The 21,701-nt window shown below is 37.1% G+C and overlaps 1 protein-coding gene across 2 annotated transcripts in view; it reads right to left on the bottom strand.

Annotated features, from left to right (window-relative positions):
• The window catches only part of LOC102479358 (oligophrenin-1-like), a 248,080-nt gene that overhangs the window by 19,978 nt on the left and 206,401 nt on the right, over positions 1 to 21,701 (bottom strand). For both annotated transcript variants that reach the window (XM_014591357.2, XM_027775453.1), the window contains exon 4: positions 12,650 to 12,711. In XM_014591357.2, the coding sequence (XP_014446843.2) occupies positions 12,650 to 12,711 (62 nt within the window). The remainder of the gene's footprint in view (positions 1 to 12,649; positions 12,712 to 21,701) is intronic.

Below are 21,701 nucleotides of genomic sequence, written 5' to 3'. Positions count from 1 at the left end.
GGGAAAGATTTCTTAAATAAGACTCCCAATGCAGTCATTAATCCCCAAAATAGACAAGTGGGATTACATCAGGCTAAGAAGTTTCTGCATTGCAAAAGACACAGTAGTTAGTGTGAACAGACAGCCCCCAGAATGGAAAAATATTTTTGAAAACTATGCATTAGATAAGGGACTGATAACCAGAATTCACAAGAAACTCAAGCAGCTGTTCTGGAAAAACACAATCAATCCTATTAAAAGATGGGAGAATGAGTTGAAAAAACCACTCTCTAAAGATGACATACGAATAGCTAAAAGGCATATGAAAAAATGCTCAACATCCCTCATTATAAAAGAAATGCAGATCAAAACAACAATGAGATATCACCTAACCCCAGTCAGAATGTCTAAGATTAAAAAAACAAAAAATGATAAGTGCAACAACAACAAAAAAAAAACGATAAGTGCTGGTGGAGGTGTGGTTAAAGGGGAACTCTCTTACACTGCTGGTGGGAATGTAAATTGGTACAACCACTGTGAAGAACAATTTGGAGGTTCTTCAGAAATCTACAAATTGAACTACCATATGATCCAGCAATCCCACTCCTTGGTATCTACCCAAAGGACCGAAGAATACTTAATTGAAAAAGTGCTTGCACATTGATGTTTATTGTGGCACTATTCACAAACTGCTAAGTCATGAAAACGACCCAAATGCCCACAAACAGATAAATGGATAGAAAAATTGTGGCACATATACTCAATGGAATACTATTCAGCCATAAAATAAAAACCCTGGCTTTTGACAGGAAATGGAAGAATATGGAAGACTTACTGCTGAGTGAAGGAAGCCAGGCTATGAAGGAGAGGCATTGTATGTCCCCACTTAATATATACTGAGTGTCTGCACTCTATGACTAAAACTAATTGACTAAAGTATATACAAACACAGTATATAGATGTAAATAGCAGATATAGTGTATGTGAAAGAGGAGGGTCTGAGGAAGGACATTTGGGGGAGGGACAGGGAGACAAAGTATTAATGGCACAAAGAGGTGTGGTATTATCTGTTGAAGATATTTTGTAGTTTATCAGCTGTACTAGGGAGTAGTGTTCATGTGTTGAAATATCCACTTTGTAAAATAATTTGTGATTGAATGCATGGAAGAAAATGAAATGAAAAAATTTTAAAAATAATAATAAAGAAAAAGAAAAAAGGAAAGAAAAAAAAAGAAAGAAAGAAAGAAAGAAAGAAAGAAAGAAAGAAAGAAAGAAAGAAAGAAAGAAAAAGAAAAAACAACCTGAACAGTGACTCACAAATTCTTTGCACAGAAGAGAACATTTAATAAAGTGTGGATTTGCCAGTGGACCATCTACCAGACTCCAGAGAAACCACCCATACTGGTGTTTCCTTAGTATCTTTGTAGCAAATCTTTTAAACTAAGAAAATCTCCAAGTCACATTTCCACAAGCAGAATCTTGTGAGGAAACAAAAATAACTTACATAATACATTTTTTGTTATTTATAAAAAACTTGTATATTTATTACATCATTTGGGGAACTTATAACAGCCATTAGTGATGGGAATTATTTTCCACATTTCACAAATAAGAAATGGGAGGCCCAGAAAAATAAAGTGATTAGTCTAAAGCCAAAAATAAGTTAATAGTCGAGTCAGAATTAGAGCCTAAGCCTCCTAATTTTCTTACTTCCAAGGTCTGCCTTCATTCCCGCTTCTCTAGGAAACTAAATAAAATGGGAGCAATCTTCTGAGAAAGCACTGTTGAAAAGGATTGTAGACCCATGTCTTAGCAATAAGAATAATAATGCTATAATAAACAGTGTGGCACATACACTCTATGGAATACTACTCAGCCTTTAAAAAAAAAGCCCTTGGTATTTGATAGAAAGTGAATGAATATGGAAGATTTGCTGCTGAGTGAAGCAAGCCAGCCTATGGAAGAGAGACATTGTATGTCTCCTCTTAATATATACCAATTCTCCACACTTTATGGTGGAAACTGAAAGACTGAAGGATAGAGAACCATGGAAAATGGTTACAGATACTGGAGGCAGTGTGAGAAGAGAGTACGAGAAGGGGGAGTGTGAGAGGAAAGGAATCAAGGGGAAAATAGAGAGGCAAGTCATTTATGAGACACAGAAATGGATGATTATCTGTTGATGATAATGTGTATGATTATCTTCAACTGGACTGGTGTGAAGTGTATGCATGTTAGATAAAATCACTTTACAAACTGTAGTGATGTAGTGCAATTAAATATATAAAGTAGAATTTAAAAAGAACATTTTTAAAAAAGAATTGTGAATGAATGAATAATTCTTGCTATTAAAATAAATGGGTCAAACATAGCAGAGAAATAGGAAGTCATCCTACAAATGAAAGGAAAAGTAGACTTTGCTATCCTTTACAGAGTATCCAACTTATGCTCATGTTCCTAACAAAAATAAGTATTGGTCAATGTTGGTATTTCCCCATTTATGTTTCCAATAGGTTTACGAAAGGGCCCAAGGGTCTCTATTTCTACTTTTTTTTTTTTTTTTGGAAGAGGTTTTTGCTATAGGGCACGTGCGTGCTGCAGAACGACAAAGAGAGACAGAAAGCGAGAAATAAACACCCGGGAGGATGGCCACTCTGCAATCCCTTCTCCTCCATTCCCCTCTTGGGATCTTGGGCACACTCACACACACATCTGGTGTGAGTTTAAGCCACCAAGTCTGGGACTTGAAGCACGATTGACTACAGGGAAGTCCAGCAACATAGCCATTTCACCAACTGCTGGTCCCAGGGTCTCCATTTCTTGTGGTCTCCCAGGTGACTCTGGTGTTGTTGGTCTAGAGAGCATATGAAAAGATTATTTTAGGGAACCAGCAGTTAGCGTAATGGCTATGTCGCTGGACTCCCACGTAGTCGACCGCGGTTCGCGTCCTGGACCCGGTGGCTTAAAACTCACGCTGGACTCATGTGCATGCGTGCCCAAGATCCCCAGAGGAGGATGGAGGAGAAGGGATTGCGGCATAACCATCCTCCCTGGGGGGTGATTTCTCGCTTTCTGTCTCTATGACTCTCTCTATCTGTCTGGCGAGCGCACGAGCCCTGTAGCGAAAAATTCTCAAAAAAAAAAAAAAAAAGAAAGAAAAGATTATTTTATAAACTATTGAGACTGAAACTAATTCACTAAAGAATATAGAAACACAGTATATAGATATAAATACCAGATATAGTATATGTGCAAGAGGAGGGTCTGCTGAAGGACATTTAGAAGAAAAATAGGGAAGCAAAGTATTAATGTCACAAAGAAATGTAGTATTATCTGTTAAAGATATTTTGTAGTTTTATCAACTGTATTAGGGAGAAATGTTCACCTGTTGAAATATCCATTTTGTAAGACAAATAATAATGTGATCAAATATATAAAAGAAAATGAAATGGAAAATAAATTAATTAATAAAAAATAAAAATAATAATAAAAAATAAACTATTGAGAGATTTCAGGAGAAAATGATTAATAGACATAAGAATGAATGTAAACAAGTGGAATAGATTATGGAATGGTGCACTGCAGCAGAGTAAAAAGTGTAACAATTCAATATATCTATATCTTTGATTATTACACATTATTATGCATGCTTTGAAAAACTGTATTTAGGGGCCAACAAGTGGCATAGTGGTTAAGGCACTGGACTCCCACGTGGCTGACTGCGGTTCAAGTCCTAGACCTAAGGGCTTGAAACTCATGCCAGTTGTGTGTGCATACATGCCCAAAATCCTGAGAGGAGAATGGAGGAGAAAGGACTGTGGCATGGTCATCCCTGCTGTGGGGTGATTTCTCACTTTCTCTGTGTCTCCAGCAAGCACACACACCTACAGCAAAAATCTCTCTTAAAAAAAAAAGTATTATACCCCACAAAAATGTGCAGTTATACATAAACCAGAAATTGGAATTTAAAAATAAAATTATAGACATCACAAAAAATGAAATACTTAGGTACACACATAACAAGATATGTAAAATATTTCTATGAGGAAGTTACAAAATCCTGATGAAAACTCAAAATTGACCTATAAATGGAGCGATAATCCATGTTCATAAATAGGAGGTTATAATATTTTTAAGATGTCAATTCTTCTCAAATTAATCTGTAGATTCAAGTCAATACCAATCACAATACCAAAATGTGATTTTAGGGACATTGACAAACTTATTTTTTAAATTTTATTAAAATTTACTGACAAGGTATAGCAATCAAAATTATGTCCTACTGGTGGAAAAGAAAAGACAAATATATCAATGGAACAGAGAGAGTTCAGATATAGACCCACAAAAATATAGTCAACTAATCTTTTATAAAGGAGAAAAGGTAATTCAGTAGAAAAAAATAATCTTTAACAAATGGTGTTAAAGCAACTGAACATGCACATCTTTAAAAAGAGAATGTAGACACATGCTTTAAACTCTACACAAAACTTAACTATAAACGGATTATAGATCTAATGTAAAACACAAAAGTAAAACTGCTAGAAGATGTCATAGGAGAAAATCTAGGTGACCATTATTTTGGTGATTAATTTTTAAATACAACATTGAAAGCATATCAATGAAAGAAAAAAAATGGTAAGTTGGACTTCATTAAATATAAGTGAAAAAGCAAGGGCTGAGTAAAAAATATTTTCAAAACACATATCCAGTAAATGACTGGAATCCAAATCTTAAAACTCAAGGATGATAATATAATCTGGGGGCCAGTAGGTGGCATGATAGTGAAGGCACTGGACTCGCACATGTCTGATTACAGTTTGAGTCCCAGACCTGGAGGCTTGCTTTCTCACTTTCTCTCTCTCTGGTCAAATGAAAATATAATAATAATAAATAGAGAGGGAAATTCATAGCAATTAGTGCACATAAGAAAAGGATGGAAAGATGGCAAGTAGATAACTTATCATCATGCCTCAGAGAACTGGAAAAACAACAACAAACGAACCCCCAAAATGCCAGGCGAAAAGAAATAATAAAGGTTCGAGCAGAAATAAATGAAATAGAAAATAAACGAACCATACAGAAAATAAATGAAAGCAAAAGCTGGTTCTTTGAAAAGATCAACAAGATCGATACTCCATTGGCTAGACTGATCAAGAAGAAGAAAGAAAGAAACCAGATTAATCAAATATGTGATGAAACAGGCAATATTACCACGGACATAGCAGAAATACATAATATCATTAGAGGATACTATGAGCGACTTTACGCCAACAAACAAGATAACCTGGAGGAGATGGACAAATTCCTGGATGCATATAATCTACCAAGATTGGATCAGGAAGACATAGAGAACCTGAATAGACCTATAATAAGCCAGGAGATTGAATCAGTAATTAATAACCTCCCAACAAAGAAAAGCCCAGGCCCAGATGGCTTCACTTGTGAATTCTACAAAACTTTTAAGGAAGAGTTAACCCCTATCCTACTAAAATTATTTCTAAAGATTCAAAAGGAAGGAAACCTTCCAAATTCATTTTATGAAGCCTCCATCATCCTCATCCCCAAAACAGATAAGGATATGACAAAAAAGGAAAACTACAGACCAATATCATTGATGAATATAGATGCGAAAATTCTCAACAAGATACTCGCAAATCGTATCCAACAACATATAACAAAGATCATTCATCACGACCAGGTAGGCTTTATACCAGGGATGCAAGGGTGGTTCAATATACGCAAGACCATAAATGTAATACACCACATTAACAGAAAGAAAGATAAAAACCATATGATCATCTCAATTGATGCGGAGAAAGCGTTTGATAAAATACAACATCCTTTTATGATTAAGACTCTCAGTAAGATTGGTATAGAAGGGTCATTTCTGAACACAATAAAAGCAATCTATGAAAAACCTACAGCTAATATTATACTGAATGGGGAAAAGCTGAAAGCTTTTCCTCTGAAAACAGGTACTAGGCAAGGCTGCCCACTTTCTCCACTGCTCTTTAATATAGTACTGGAAGTCTTAGCTATTGCAATCAGAGAAGAGAACAGTATTAAAGGCATTCGAATAGGCAAAGAAGAGTTGAAAATATCTTTATTTGCAGATGACATGATGGTATACTTAGAAGACCCAAAGGTATCCATGAAAAAACTGCTTGAAGTAATAAGTGAATACAGTAAGGTGGCAGGATACAAAATCAATATCCAAAAATCTATAGCATTTCTATTTATGAACAACAAGTTGAATGAAGCAGAGCTGAAGAAAGGAATCCCTTTCACCGTAGCCACAAGATGTATAAGATATCTAGGGATAAACCTAACTAAGAAAGTCAAAGACCTTTATAAAGAAAACTACGAGAATCTTAAAAAAGACATTGAAAGTGACATAAAAAAGTGGAAGGACATCCCATGCTCCTGGATTGGTAGAATTAACATAATCAAAATGGCAATTCTACCCAAATTAATCTACATGTTTAATGCAATTCCAATCAAAATACCAGAGATATTCTTCAGAGATCTAGAAAAGACAATTATAGAATTTGTCTGGAACCATAAAAGACCTCGTATTGCAAAAGCAATCCTGCGTAAGAAGAATGGAGTAGGAGGCATATCACTCCCTGATCCCAAGATATACTATAAAGCTGTGGTCATCAAAACAGCATGGTATTGGCATAAAAACAGACATGTGGACCAATGGAAGAGAATAGAGACCCCAGAAATAACTCCCAAAGCTTATAGCCAACTGATCTTTGACAAAGGATATCAGTCAATCCATTGGGAAAAGGAAAACCTCTTTAGTAAATGGTGCTGGAAAAACTGGGTATCCACCTGCAGAAAGATGAAACTGAACCCCCATCTTTCACCATTAACAACAGTCAACTCAAAATGGATCAAAGATCTGAACCTAAGACCTCAGACAATAAAACTACTTGTGGAAAATGCTGGGGAAACTCTGGGAGACATTGGAGTAGGCAAAGACTTCTTAAATAAGACTCCCAAAGCACAGGCAATAATCCCTAAAATAGACAAGTGGGACTATATTAGACTAAGAAGTTTCTGCACAGCAAAGGACACAGTAACAAGTGTGAACCGACAACCCTCAGAATGGGAAAATATTTTTGTTAAATATGCCTCAGACAAGGGACTGATAACGAGAATACATAGGGAACTCAAGTGCCTTATGCGAAAAAAAATGATTAACCCGATTAAAAGATGGGAAAGTGAGCTGAACAAAAGTCTCTCTAAGGAAGACATACGAACAGCCAAAAAGCATATGAGGAAATGCTCGACATCCCTCATCATAAGGGAAATGCAGATAAAAACCACAATGAGATACCACCTAACCCCTGTCAGAATGGCAAAGATTAAGAATATAAAAAGTGATAAGTGTTGGCGGGGATGTGGTGAAAAGGGAACCCTCCTACACTGTTGGTGGGAATGTAAACTAGTTCAACCACTGTGGAGAACAATATGGAGGTTCCTCAAAGATCTACAAATAGAACTACCATGTATGTATCCACTCAATATATATCGACTATCCGCACTCTATGACAGAGAGCAAAAAATTGGAGGACATAACAGCAGTGAAGGTACTTAATGAGAATAGGACAGTGTGGAATGGGGGAAGTGAAGAGAAGAGGATAGAGAAAGATAGCAAGTGAGCAATAGAGAGACAGGACGTTAGGCTTATTAACTGTTGATGATGACATGTATAGTATTCTCAACTGGATTGGTCTGAGAAGTATTTCATGATGGGCAAAGTATTTTTACAAGAAAAATGAGAAATAGTGATGGACTGTTTTTAAAAAATAATAATAATAATAATAATAATGATTGGGGAAAACATAGAAAAGATATAGAATGTTGAAGCAGGGAGATTAATGTCTTTGTACTGACTGACTTGCATGGCATTCCCTTTTGAAAAAGCAATGTAATACACTGTAAAGTTATATGTAATCCAATGTAATATAAAGAAGATTATGATGATAATAAAAAATAAAAAATAAAAAACATACCAGCCACGTGCATGCATATACCTAAAAATTCCAAGAGGAGAATGAAAGAGAGGGTATTATGGTGTGGCTATTCCCCCTGGGGGATGATTTCTCACTTTCCCTCTCTGTCTGGTAAGCACACACACCCTATAGCAACTCCACCCAAGAAAATTAATAAATAAACATAAATAAGCTGATTTTAAAGTAGAGAAGGGCCCAGCAGTGGTAATGTAACACTCTATAATGCTAGACTCACATGAGAAAGTTGTGGGTTTACATCTCAAGGTCTCTATGTACACATTAGACATGCATGCTTGAGCCTATGATCTAGGCTGGCTGAAGCTGGGGATGGATCGTGGCATGAAGACTCTATAAGGGATGCCTGCCTCTCTTTCTCTTTCTCTCACTTTCGGTGGAAAAAATAAACTTAAAAATAAATAAGAATAAGGAAGAGACCTGCACAGACACCTCACCAGAGCAGATATGCAGATGACAACTGAGAAGATAAAAAGAGGGGCCAGGAGGTGGCATAGGGGTTAAGGAGCTTGACTCCCACATGGCTGATCACAATTCAAGTTTCACACTCAGTGGCTTGAAACTAACACCAGGCACATGTATATGTGTGCCCAAAATCCCAAGATGAGAATGGAGGAGAAGGAATTGTGGCGTGGCCATATCCCCTGGGGGGTGATTTCTCACTTTTCTGTCTCTCTGGTGAGTGCATGTGCCTGATAGCAAAAATTACTCAAGTAAAAAGAAAAAGAATACAAAAAGATGCTCAACATCATATGTTATTAGGTAACTGCAAATCAAAACAATAATATACCACTACAGACCTTTCAGAATGGCCAAACTTCAGAACACTGATGATACCCAAATTCTGGTGAAGATAGGGAGCAACAGAAACTGTCATTTATTGATAGTGGGAATTAAAACTTGTATGGCTACTTTGGAAGACAGCTTGGTATGTCTTTAAAAATTAAAAATATTCTTACTATATGATTCAGCAAAAGTATACCTTAGTATTTATATGAATGAATTTTTATACTTAACATCCACACAACAATCTACACATGAACTATAATAACAGCTCTGTTAATAATTTCCAAAACTCAGAAGTAACCAAGATGCCTTTCAATAGGTAAATGGATTAGTCAGTATATCTTATAATGAAATATCATTTAAAGGTAAGAAAGAATAAGCTTTAATGTTTAAAGTAATGAGATATAAAGCCATAAAAAGATATGGAGGAGCCTTAAATAACTTCTTCTAAGTCAAAAAAGGCAATCTGATATAGTTACACACTTTATGATTCCAACTATATGCCATTCTGGGAAAAGCAAACCACAGTTACAAAAAAAAGATAAATGTTTGTCAGGGTTACAGGAAAAGAAAAAGGGAGGAATAAATAGGTTGAATAGGGGATATGTAGGACCATCAAACTATTCTGTATGATACAGTTTTAGTAGATACATGTCATTATACATTTGTCAAACACATAGAATGTGTAACACAAAGGTGAACTGTAATGTAAATGATGCACTTTAGTTAATAATACTGTATAAATAATGGCTCAATTGTGACAAACGTACCATACTTGCAAGATATTAACAACGGGAAAGATGGCTAACTAGAGGTACTCAGCACTCATCTCTTACACAAAGAAGGAACAAACAGATGCGGTTCTAGTAGAGTATCTGAAAGAGTGCTGGAATTCAGCGAGAAAATTATTGAAGCACTCTAAAGCATGACAGCTCAGGATGACAGCAAATAGGGGAAGAAAAGGACCTGTCTGGGATCAGCCTAGAGTTGGGAGAGACTTCTCATTGCTGGGAAATAATAAGTGAGAGATCTTTAGCAGTTTTTCTTATCACCATGGACAGACAGTAGTTCTAATTGTGGGAGAGCTTTACAGGTTCCATAGGACCTGAGCCCAGTGTAAGCAGTTTCCTGAAATCCATGAGGCTGCATGACACTCGGAAAGAAACACAGGCAGGGTCAACCTTATCTGCTAATCTCTGAACTGCTACATCATGGTGCCATTTTAAGAGCAGAGCCACTGTGGAATTGAAGCCTATCCTGAGGGTCAATAACCTCTGTATCTCCATATTCCTGAGGCCCCACTGACATTCTATCAAGCCCATAAAACCAGCTGCAGCATTGCTATCTCACCTGGAATCAATGATACAGCTGTGACAGGAGCATCCATGCTCATAAAGCACTTACACCCAAAGACACAGACCGTCCAGTGCAGCACAAAGGCCACCTCCAGGACTGTGTGGAGCCCTGCCACAGCAGTACTACCAGGACTTATATGCACTTGCCAAGGACTGTGGGCCAACTCTACTGGCCTGCCACAGTGTGTGAAGGAACCTCTGCTGGGACCTTGGGGACTCACATGCACACACTGGGGAATGGTAGTTAGCTTCCCCATATTAACACCATCATCCACCTCAGCCCTGTCCCTGCCAGGCTACATAGCTTTGCACATGTGCTCATGAGAAAGTGCACAACCCCTAGGGATACAAGGCCTTGTACATGCTCACCAGAGACTGTGGATCGATCATGGTGGACAACTTATGCCTCCAGCAGAACTTCAGGGTCCATGAATATTCCACAAAGATGCAAGTTGGATGCCCAAGTCCCTGTTGACATGTACTACCATGCTCCCAACTCCAACAGGGCCTCAAGGACTATCACTTGATTGCCAAGAACTACAGGATGGCTCCTATACACTTGTGACCACTTGGCCCAGTAACTTAGAATAATCACTATAGAAAATAGTATGGAGGTTCCTCAAAAACTAAAATACAGCAACAAGATGATCCAAGAATTTCACTAATGGATATATATATAGAAAGGAAATGAATTCAGTGTGTGGAAGAGATACCTTCATTCTCTTGTTTATTGCAGCACTATCCACAATACTCAAAGTATGAAATCAACCTAAATGTCTGCCAACAAATAAATAAAGAAAATGTGGTATGTTATACAAGGAGACTTCAAATAGTTTATAGAAAAATTGAATTAAACTATGAGTTTATTTTTATACAAAACATTTAAATTCATGCATAGTTTTATCATAATATGAATTCCCATGAACTTTTCAAAACCCCCATAAAATAAAATAATATACCACCATAAAAATAATGAAATCTTACCATTTGCAGCAAAATAGATTAGTCTGGAATACATTATGTCTAGTGAAAGGAGTCAGGCAAAGAAAGTTGTGTGTGTGTGTGTGTGTGTGTGTGTGTGTATATATATATATATATTCTCACCCACATGTAGAAGCTACAAAAGTTGATTTCATGGGAAGAGAAAGAATAGTAGTTACTAGAGGCTGGGAAGGATAGTAGGGAGGAAGGAACAGGTTTGGATTGGCTGACAGACACAGATTATAGCTAGACAGGAGGAATAAATCCTATCATTTAGTAACACTGTAGGATGACTATATGAAATAACACTGTATTGTATCCTTCAAAATAGCTAGAAGATGGGCCAGAAAGTGGCACAGTAGTTAAGATACTGGACTCCAACATGGTTAACCATGGTTCAAGTCCTGGAAAATCACAGGAGGCACATGTGCATGCATGCCTAAAATCCCAGGAGGAGAAAGAAAGAGAAGGTACTATAGCTTGGCCATCGCCTCTGAGGCTTGATTCTTTTTTTTTTTTTTTTTTGGAAAGGTTTTTTTCCTACAGGGGGGGGGGGAAGACATAGAGACAGAAAGCAAGAAATCACCCTCACGCCGCAATCCCTTCTCCTCCATTCTCCTTTCTGGATCTTGGGCATGCACGCACATGTGCCTGGTGTGAGTTTTAAGCCACCGGGTCCAGGACACGAACTGCGGTCGACTACGTGGGAGTCCAGCAACATAGCCATTATGCTAACTGCTGGTTCCCTCTGGGGCTTGATTTTTCACTTTCCTTCTCACTGTCTCTCTGTCTCCTGCAAGCACATATGCCCTATGGCAAAATCTTTTTATAAAAGTAGCAAGGAGAGAGGAGGTCTTTGAATGTTCCTAACACAAAGAAATGTTTCAGATTATTGATATGCTAATTACCTTGATCAGTACACATTGTATACATGCATTTTAAAAACTCACATCATATCCCATAAATATGTCAATTCCAAATAATAATAATGATAAATAATAAGGGAAGTGCATAATGTGGGGGAATGGGGTATTAACAAGAGCTCTCTCATCTTCCACTCAATTTTTCTGTAAAATTAATACTGAACCAAAAGTTATAGTCTACTAGTTTTTAAAAATTAGACTTAAATGTCATAAAACGAATGTTTGTTAAATATAAGTAAAGCCTATATTACTATTTCTGGTATCAGAGACATGGATTAATAAGTGGATAATTTGGTTAAGAATGCTAAAGACCACAATTTTTGTCAACATGTCTAATAGCTCAGTTTAATGTCCTTTGAAATCCTTTCACATTGAAATGAAGAGATGAGATTTCCACATTCATTTCTCTACCAAATGCCAAAATCTCTGGGTAGCAGCTTGAGATAGAATAACCAGATCTATTTTCACAGCACCAGCAAACCATGAGACAGAAAATGAAACAGTAGATGAATCCAACCAATGAAGACAAGAAAAATCCTCAATGTCAGCTGTGATCTCAGCTCCAGGCCCAGCGTTAATGACCTACCATCATCATCCTCTCGTTTTCTACTTCATTGAGCAATTCGGCAAATTCCTTGAAGGATTCAGCTGGAAGAAGAGAATAAAAATTAAAGCAAATTAATCATGGTGCTTAACAGATAGGTAGACAGAGACCCATACAACGGAAGAAGAGACCAGTGCCCTAAGTGCACATGGCCACTAGAAGAAGGCATAAAATCTAAGGCTGGTAGGAGAATGCATTCAGCAACTTTCTGGTGTTTCTTTTCTCTCTTGTTTTTGCTAATCCCCCTACTCAAGAGTGCTTTCATAGTTAACATTTTATTTAATACTCACAGTCACTCTTAGAGTAGCTAGAACTTCTATTGTTTCATAGACAAGCAAACAGAGGCATGGCAATGAGTTTACTGTGTAAAGCATGGCAGCTCCAGAAACCCAAAATTTGCTTGGGTCCCTATTTCACTACTCACCATCCTAGACAAACTTCTCTCAATTTAGCATTTCTGTGCCTTAATTTCCTCACCTGTAAAATGAAAATAATTGTTCTTTTAAAGTAGTTTTGGAGCTAGTATGTAATAATGAGCTGCCAACAGGTTTTGTAGAATGTTAACTATCATTTTTTCTTGATCTTAGAAGCACTATGATAGAGAAAAAAAGCACATTAGACCTGCTAGCTGTGTGAGTTTAGGCAAGTTATTCAAACTCTCTAAGACCCATTTTTCTCACTAGAAACAATTCCTTTTTTTAAATTAATTTATTTTATATTGATTCACTGAACATCATCACAGCATACAAAATGCAATTTCCCATCCAGAATACACTGTATAGTGGCTTATTCAAACACATTATCATCAATATATAATTTTCCATTTCTTAAATATATATATATACACACATATCTATTTCCTTCCCTATTTCTCACCCTCTGCTCTTTCTCAACCTCCTCCCACACTGTCTCCGGTTTCTACAGTTGCTTTCTATTCCTTTTTTCCCCCTCACATTTTATTGATTCATAAAATATCTTAATCTAACTATTTTCAATAACAAGTTCAGCTGGTATACATACTCACTGAGTTTCTTGCCTAAAGTAAGACTTGTATTCACAGACATGTATATATAAAAAATAATTGCTATTCATAGGTTTGATGATTCTCAACTATGGCTACATATAAGAATCACAAGAGGAGCTTTAAAAATATATCAGTGATAAAACCCTCCCCAGATCAAGTAAATCCAGATTCATATGTGAAAGAAAAACAACTATTTTTCTATATTCACACACTTCTGACACCAAATATTTGTGGTTTTCCCTCACATTAAGCAATCCACCAACTGTCCAGAAATCAAATGGGTATTCTACAATTACAACACTAACTACTTGGAGTTAGGGCAGACCCACAAATAAAGACTCAATTCCACAAGACTGCTCCCCCAACCCGGGTTCAGACACTAGTCACTAATGATCTGTACTTCTGACCAACTGGCTATAAGTTGAGAGTTTACACAACCCTTTCCTTGGGTTCAATAATTTCCTAAAATTACTCAAAGAACTCAGAAATTTGCTTACTATCACCAATTTACAATAAAGGACGTAAATCAGGTATTGCCAAATGGAAGAGATGTATATAGCAAGGTGTATAGGAAGGGGTGCAGAGTTCCAATTCCTCTCTAGGTATGTCACCTCTCAGCACCTCCACATGTTCAACATTCTGAAAACTCTGCAAAGCTCATTGTTTAGAGTTTTCATGGAGTATTCATTTTGCAGGTATGATTGATAAAATTATTGAACACTGATCATTAGGTCATTTTTAAATCCCTCGTACTTTCTTGGATGTGGAATAATCTGCCTAAAAATTCCAAATCTCATTCTTTACCCTCTTTCCCCAACACAGGGGCATTGCTGGGAGACAACTACATCTGAGGTGCTCTGACCATTTCAGGGACCAGCGTGAGGGCTGAGCAGTCCTGAGCTGCAGCCTACCTCTTCCAACCTCACCTCCCTGGCCTGGAGCTAGAAAGGACAGGGGCATTGCTGGGAGACATCTTAATCTGAGGTGCTCTGACTATTTCAGGGACCACTGTGAGGGCTGAGCAGCCCCAAGCTGCAGCCCCCCTCTCCCAACCTCACCTGCCTGGCCCATAGCTAGAAAAGACAGGGGCACTACAGGGAGACATCTATATCTGAGGTGCTATAACCATTTTGTGTGTTGCACTTGTGCAGTGTGCACTTTTTTATATTTTGGTTTCTGTCGTTTGCCTTTTTGTTTCTTTTTTTCCTTGCTCTTTCTTTATTTTGTTTTCTTTTATTTTCTCCACTTTGTATTCTATTTTTCTTTTACCCTACTTTCCAATTTTGCTGCTCAGGTTTCCACCCAATGAGTGTATAGACAGTTCTAGGTGCATAATAGACAAACATCTGAATTTTGCTAGGCTCAGAGAAATCTTCACCCTCCCCCAGATACTCCTCTTTATAAATTTGAACTCAGAAACCCTCCTTCAGACACCACATTGCAAAACACAGCAGAAGAGAGAAATTGGCACGGAAGTGTCTCACACTAAAAGAAAACAAGCTAACAGTTGCAGAAACACCAACAAATTAGCCAAAAGTGAATATATCACCAAATGACTAAAAATCAGAGAAGAGATTCAACTATGAGAAAACCAAGTAATACATCTCTTAGAAGAGAACACAGTAACTTGCCTCCAAGTATAGAAAACACAGAAGAAATTACTAAAATGACAGAAAAGGAATTCAGAATATTTATGGCAACAAAACTGTATGACATGGAAGAGAAAATAGACATTGAGCTCTAAGAGATGAGGAAGTCCTTCCATGACTTGAAGAAGGAGATAGACAATATAAAGAAGAATCAAACAGAACTTCTAGAGTTAAAAACTGTAATGCAATGCACTGTACCATGCTGGGAAAAGCCATGTTGTACACTGTAAAGAGGTATAGTAATTTAATGTAAATTTAAAAATTTGAAAAAAAATTGTAATGCAGAAGATCAACAACTCCCCTGAAAGTATTAAAAGCAGATTAGATCATGCAGAAGATCGATTCTCAGATGTGGAATACAAAACTTCTGACCTAGAAAAAAATCACCAAAAAGAATGGAAAAAATAACCACCAAAATGAGAATAATATATGGGAAATACCAGATACCATTAAATGCCCAAACATCCAAATAGTTGGTATCCCAGAAGGTGAAGTATCTAATAAGGGCATTGATAATCTATTCCATGAAATAATGCAAGATAATCTTCCAAACCTAGAGAAGCATTAAAACATCCAGATTCAAGAAATACAAAGGACCCCAAATAGATTCAACAATTCAACTGAAGAAGAGCTTCTCCAAGACACATCATAGCTAGATTGGCCAAAATCACAGGTAAAGAAAAGATTCTAAAAATGGCAAGAAAGAAACACCAAGTTACTTACAAAGTTTACACCATTAGGCTAACATCAGACCTCTCAGTGGAAACAATGCAATCAAGGAAAGAATGGGAAGATATATTCAAAGTGTTAAGAAAAAAAAAATAAATTTCAAACAAGATTACTATATCTGGCAAGATTATCCTTCAAATAGGAAGGAAAGATAAAAATATTCTCAGATAACCAAAACCTGAAAGAATTTACCAACACCAGACCAGTCCTTCAAGAAATATTGAAGGGTGCAACTGAAAATTTTATGTTCCAACTTCACCCTCCATACTCCAAATTCTAGGCAGGACAGACCTATCTCAGGCCCTCTCAGTAGCCTACATTTCAGCTGTGAGCTGCCCCTTTGGTGTGGTGCATAAGTGCACCACATGGCTTTAATTTTTTGCCCTTTTTTTGGAGGTGGATTTTTGCTATAGGGCATGTGCGCTTACCAGAAAGAGAGACAGAAAGCGAGAAATCACCCCCACCCGGGGGATGGCTAAGCCACAATCCTTTTTCCTCCATTTTCCTCTAGGGATCTTGGGCATGTAGGCACACATGCCCAGCATGAGTTTAAGCCACCGAATCCAGGACTTGAACCACAGTCGACTACATGGGGGTCCAGTGAAATAGCCATTATGCCAACTGCTGGTCCAATAATTTTTTGCTTTAAAATGTTTTTTTATTATTTTCTTTTTTTATTGCTTATGCTTTTTTTTTTTCTTTTTTCCCTTTTGTTTTCTTTTCCTTTTAACTTTCTCACTTTGGTGTTCAGTCCTGACACTAAATGACTAGACAGGACTAGGTACACAGTAGCAAACCTCTGAATACTTTCAGCATCAGAGAAATCCTCGATTGCCACTGAACTTTGCATAAAGGGGAAAACTCCTCTTCATAAATCTGAACTTCTTTCTGTGGATACCACATTGCTAAACATAGTAGAGGGGAGAAATTGGCACAAAAGCACTTCATAGTAAACAGAAGCACATGAGCTTACAGTTGAAGAAATTTTCTCCAGCAAATTAGCCAAAAGTGAAAACACCACCTAGTGACTAAAATTCAGAGAAGACTGCATAGGAGCAGCAGAGAGAAGGACAGACCTAAAGAGAGAGCTCAGCTCATCTCCTACCACATGCCTCTGAACTCTTGGTGGAAACGCTGCAGCACAGCACAATTGCACCTGTTCTCTAGAAACGATGAGGCATTTGCAATATACATTTCCAATGACAAAAGCACAGGTTGTTTGATGAACATCACTAAGACAGAACTGCAAAGATATTGAGGATACCTCCTCCTTCATGTCTCTGATTTAATTCCAAGAAATTAGGACGAAATGCATAATCCATCAGATGATCAGAAACTACCTTGGAGGCATAAGAAATATGAAAAACCAAGAAAATATCTCTCTCCCAAGGGAAACAATAATGTCTCTTCATCCACAGATGGTACAATGGAACTTGTGTAAATGTCAGATAATCAATTCAGAATATCTACAGTGACAAATCTAACAGAGGTGCAAGAGAAGAGAGACAATGAACTCCAGAAGATGCAGGAAAAAAGAGTCAGTGAGTTCCAGGAGGTGAGGAAGTTCTTGCATGATTTGAAAGAAGTACACAGCATAAAAAAGAATCAAACGTAACTGTTAGAGATGAAGGCTGTAATACAGGAAATCAAATGGGGGTCCAGTGAAATAGCCATTATGCCAACTGCTGGTCCAATAATTTTTTGCTTTAAAATGTTTTTTTATTATTTTCTTTTTTTATTGCTTATGCTTTTTTTTTTTCTTTTTTCCCTTTTGTTTTCTTTTCCTTTTAACTTTCTCACTTTGGTGTTCAGTCCTGACACTAAATGACTAGACAGGACTAGGTACACAGTAGCAAACCTCTGAATACTTTCAGCATCAGAGAAATCCTCGATTGCCACTGAACTTTGCATAAAGGGGAAAACTCCTCTTCATAAATCTGAACTTCTTTCTGTGGATACCACATTGCTAAACATAGTAGAGGGGAGAAATTGGCACAAAAGCACTTCATAGTAAACAGAAGCACATGAGCTTACAGTTGAAGAAATTTTCTCCAGCAAATTAGCCAAAAGTGAAAACACCACCTAGTGACTAAAATTCAGAGAAGACTGCATAGGAGCAGCAGAGAGAAGGACAGACCTAAAGAGAGAGCTCAGCTCATCTCCTACCACATGCCTCTGAACTCTTGGTGGAAACGCTGCAGCACAGCACAATTGCACCTGTTCTCTAGAAACGATGAGGCATTTGCAATATACATTTCCAATGACAAAAGCACAGGTTGTTTGATGAACATCACTAAGACAGAACTGCAAAGATATTGAGGATACCTCCTCCTTCATGTCTCTGATTTAATTCCAAGAAATTAGGACGAAATGCATAATCCATCAGATGATCAGAAACTACCTTGGAGGCATAAGAAATATGAAAAACCAAGAAAATATCTCTCTCCCAAGGGAAACAATAATGTCTCTTCATCCACAGATGGTACAATGGAACTTGTGTAAATGTCAGATAATCAATTCAGAATATCTACAGTGACAAATCTAACAGAGGTGCAAGAGAAGAGAGACAATGAACTCCAGAAGATGCAGGAAAAAAGAGTCAGTGAGTTCCAGGAGGTGAGGAAGTTCTTGCATGATTTGAAAGAAGTACACAGCATAAAAAAGAATCAAACGTAACTGTTAGAGATGAAGGCTGTAATACAGGAAATCAAAACCTCCTTTGAAAGTATTAGAAGCATATTAGATCATGCAAAAGATCAAATCTCAGGTGTAGAAGACAAAACCTCTAACCTAGAAAAATTCACCAAAAAGATTGAAATAATTCTCCAAAATGAGAATAATATATCAGAAATACTAGATACCATTAAATGCCCAAACATCAGGATAAGTGGTATCCCAGAAGGTAAAGACACTAATAAGGGCATTGAAAGGGCATTGATAATCTATTCCATGAAATTCTGGAAGAAAACATTCCAAACCTAGAGAGGCATTCAAATATCCAGACCCCAAAAATACAAAGGACCCCAAATAGAATCAACCCAAGATCTTCTCCAAGGCACATCATAGCCAGATTGACCAAAACCACAGACAAAGACGACATACTAAAATTGGCAAGAGAGAAACATCAAGTTACTTACAAATGATATCCCATAAAGCTAACAGCAGACCCTCATTAGATACAATATAAGCAAGGAAAGAATGGAAAAATCTATAAAAGTGTTTAATGAAAAACAATTTCAACCAAGAATACTATATCTGGCAAGATTATCTTTCATATGGGAAGAAAAGAAGAACATTCTCAGATAAACAAAACCTGAAAGAATTTACCAACACCAGACCAGCTCTTCAAGAAGTTCTGAAGGGAGTCTTATACCAGGAAAATTAAAGACAGACAGACAGAAATTAGAGTACAAAAAACAACCAAATATATGGCCAATTTAATGATAGGGACCAGGACGGAAAGATCAATAATAACGTTGAATGTTAATTTCCAGAATTTAAATGGAGAGATCTGACCACAGTAACACTGCAAACTCAACAAAAGAGATTAATTACATGAGACTGAACTGGTGAAATAGAATTTTATGACTTTTGACTAAAATATTACTTTCTTCTAGGCTTTGTTTTCCAGATTTAAGGATTTTTGTCTTCTTTTGAGCTGTTGACAGCTTCAGCAATTTGTTTTTGTTTTGTGTGTGTGTGTGTGTGTGTGTGTGTGTGTGTGTGTGTGTTAAATTGAAACAAAATTTTCTCCCTTCCTGACTCCTCTGGAATTGGAAAATATTTGGGAGTATTCTTATTTTATGACAGAATGGTTATTTGCATAAGTTCAATAATATCTGTTGCCTTGCATTAGAAATAGGAAATACTGGTTATTGCCAGGGTTTGACTGGAATGTCATTTCTGAAGATATGAACGGAAAGCTAAGGAACTAAGGTAGATCTCGAGAAAGCCAACAGAAGCTCTTGGATAGATTGCCTGGTACCATAAACAGTTCTGCCTGGCAAGTAAGTAAAGAATGTAACTTCCTGACAAGCCCAAAATCCTCTAAGTACAGGTACTGGAAGGCACAGTCAGATAGTGAATTCCTGACTTGTCTCAGTAGCCTTGGGAGGCTTTTTAAACAGTATTATTTGAAGTTTCTTATAAAATGTTGCAGCAAAGCCAACTAAATTAGTTAGTATTCTTATTGGTCTTTGTGCAAATAACAGACCAAATTGAGACCAAACTTTGATATTAAAAAGCAAACTAAAGACAAGGCAGGAAAAGGGTGGGCAATTGGGAGTGGAGGAGGGCATCAAGGGGGAAAAAAGTGAAACATTTAATGAAAACAAAAGTGGAAAATTGTTGCTGATAATAATGTGTATGATAATATCTTTGACTGGAGTGATATGCAGTGTATTCAAGGTGGTAAAATTCATTTTATATGCTGTAAAGATGTACAATGATTAAATGTAAAAAAGGAAGAAGAAGAAGAAGAAGAAGTCAGAAAGAAGAAGAAGAAGAAGAAGAAGAAGAAGAAGAAGAAGAAGAAGAAGAAGAAGAAGACATTTAAAACAAATATTCCAAACCTCTAGTCACTTGGTTGCCTCTGACAGCAAGCCTCCATGCCAAATTCACTTTATTAGCATAAACTCAGGTAGGAAAGGGATTTATATTTTTCTCTTCATTTTTTTACATTTAATAATTGTACATCTTTTCAGCATACAAAATGGGGCATGCGTGCCCAGCAGTCCAAGAGGAGAATGGAGAAGGGATTGCGGCATGGCCATTCCCCCTGGGGAGTGATTTCTCGCTTTCTGTCTCTCTGTCTCTCTCTGTCTTTCCGGAGAGTGCACGCACCCTATAGCAAAAATAACAAAATGAATTCTCCCAGCATCAATACATTGTATATTAGTCCAGTAAGAGATATTACCATACACATCATAAACAGAATTTTCCATTTTTGTGTCTGTTAAATGTTTTGTTTTTGCTTCTTTTTGCCCTCTTGATTCCCTCCCTCCCACTGCCCCTCATTTCCCACCTACCTCCCGCACTGTCACTAGTATCCACAGTTGCTTCGCATGTTTTTAAACCCTCCTATCTTTCAGTTTCTGACATACAGTGCAAACATTCAGTATATATATTGAATAGGGTCATATAAGGCCTCTCTTTCAAAGTCTGACCTGCTTCACTCAGCATTAAATATTCCATTTTCATCCACTTTCTTTCAAATGCAGGGTCTTGTTTTTCATTACTGAGTGGTATCTCAGTGTATATGTGCCATACTTTTTCAATTCATTCATCTATTCTTAGACATTTGGGTGGATTCCATGTCTTAGCAATTGTGAATAATGATGTAGTAAACATGGATGTGCAAATGTTTTTGAGTATATTCTTATCCTTTGAGTAGATACCCAGAAGTGGACTCGCTGAATCGTATGTTAGTTCTATTTGCAGGTTTCTGTGGAACCGACATGTAGTTCCCCACAGTGGCTGTACTAATTTATATTCCCACCAACAGTGTAGGAGAGTTCCCTTTTCATCACAGCCTCATCAGCACTTATCATTCTTTATATTTTAAATCTTAGCCATTCTGACTGGGGTTTGATAGTATTTCATTGTGGTTTTGATTTGCATCTCCCTTATGAAA

This window comes from Tupaia chinensis, unplaced genomic scaffold, assembly GCF_000334495.1.
Source record: "Tupaia chinensis unplaced genomic scaffold, TupChi_1.0 Scaffold000566_1, whole genome shotgun sequence".
NCBI lineage: Eukaryota > Metazoa > Chordata > Mammalia > Scandentia > Tupaiidae > Tupaia > Tupaia belangeri.
Note: the sequence above shows the minus strand (reverse complement) of the source record. Positions and strands in the feature narration are given on the sequence as shown.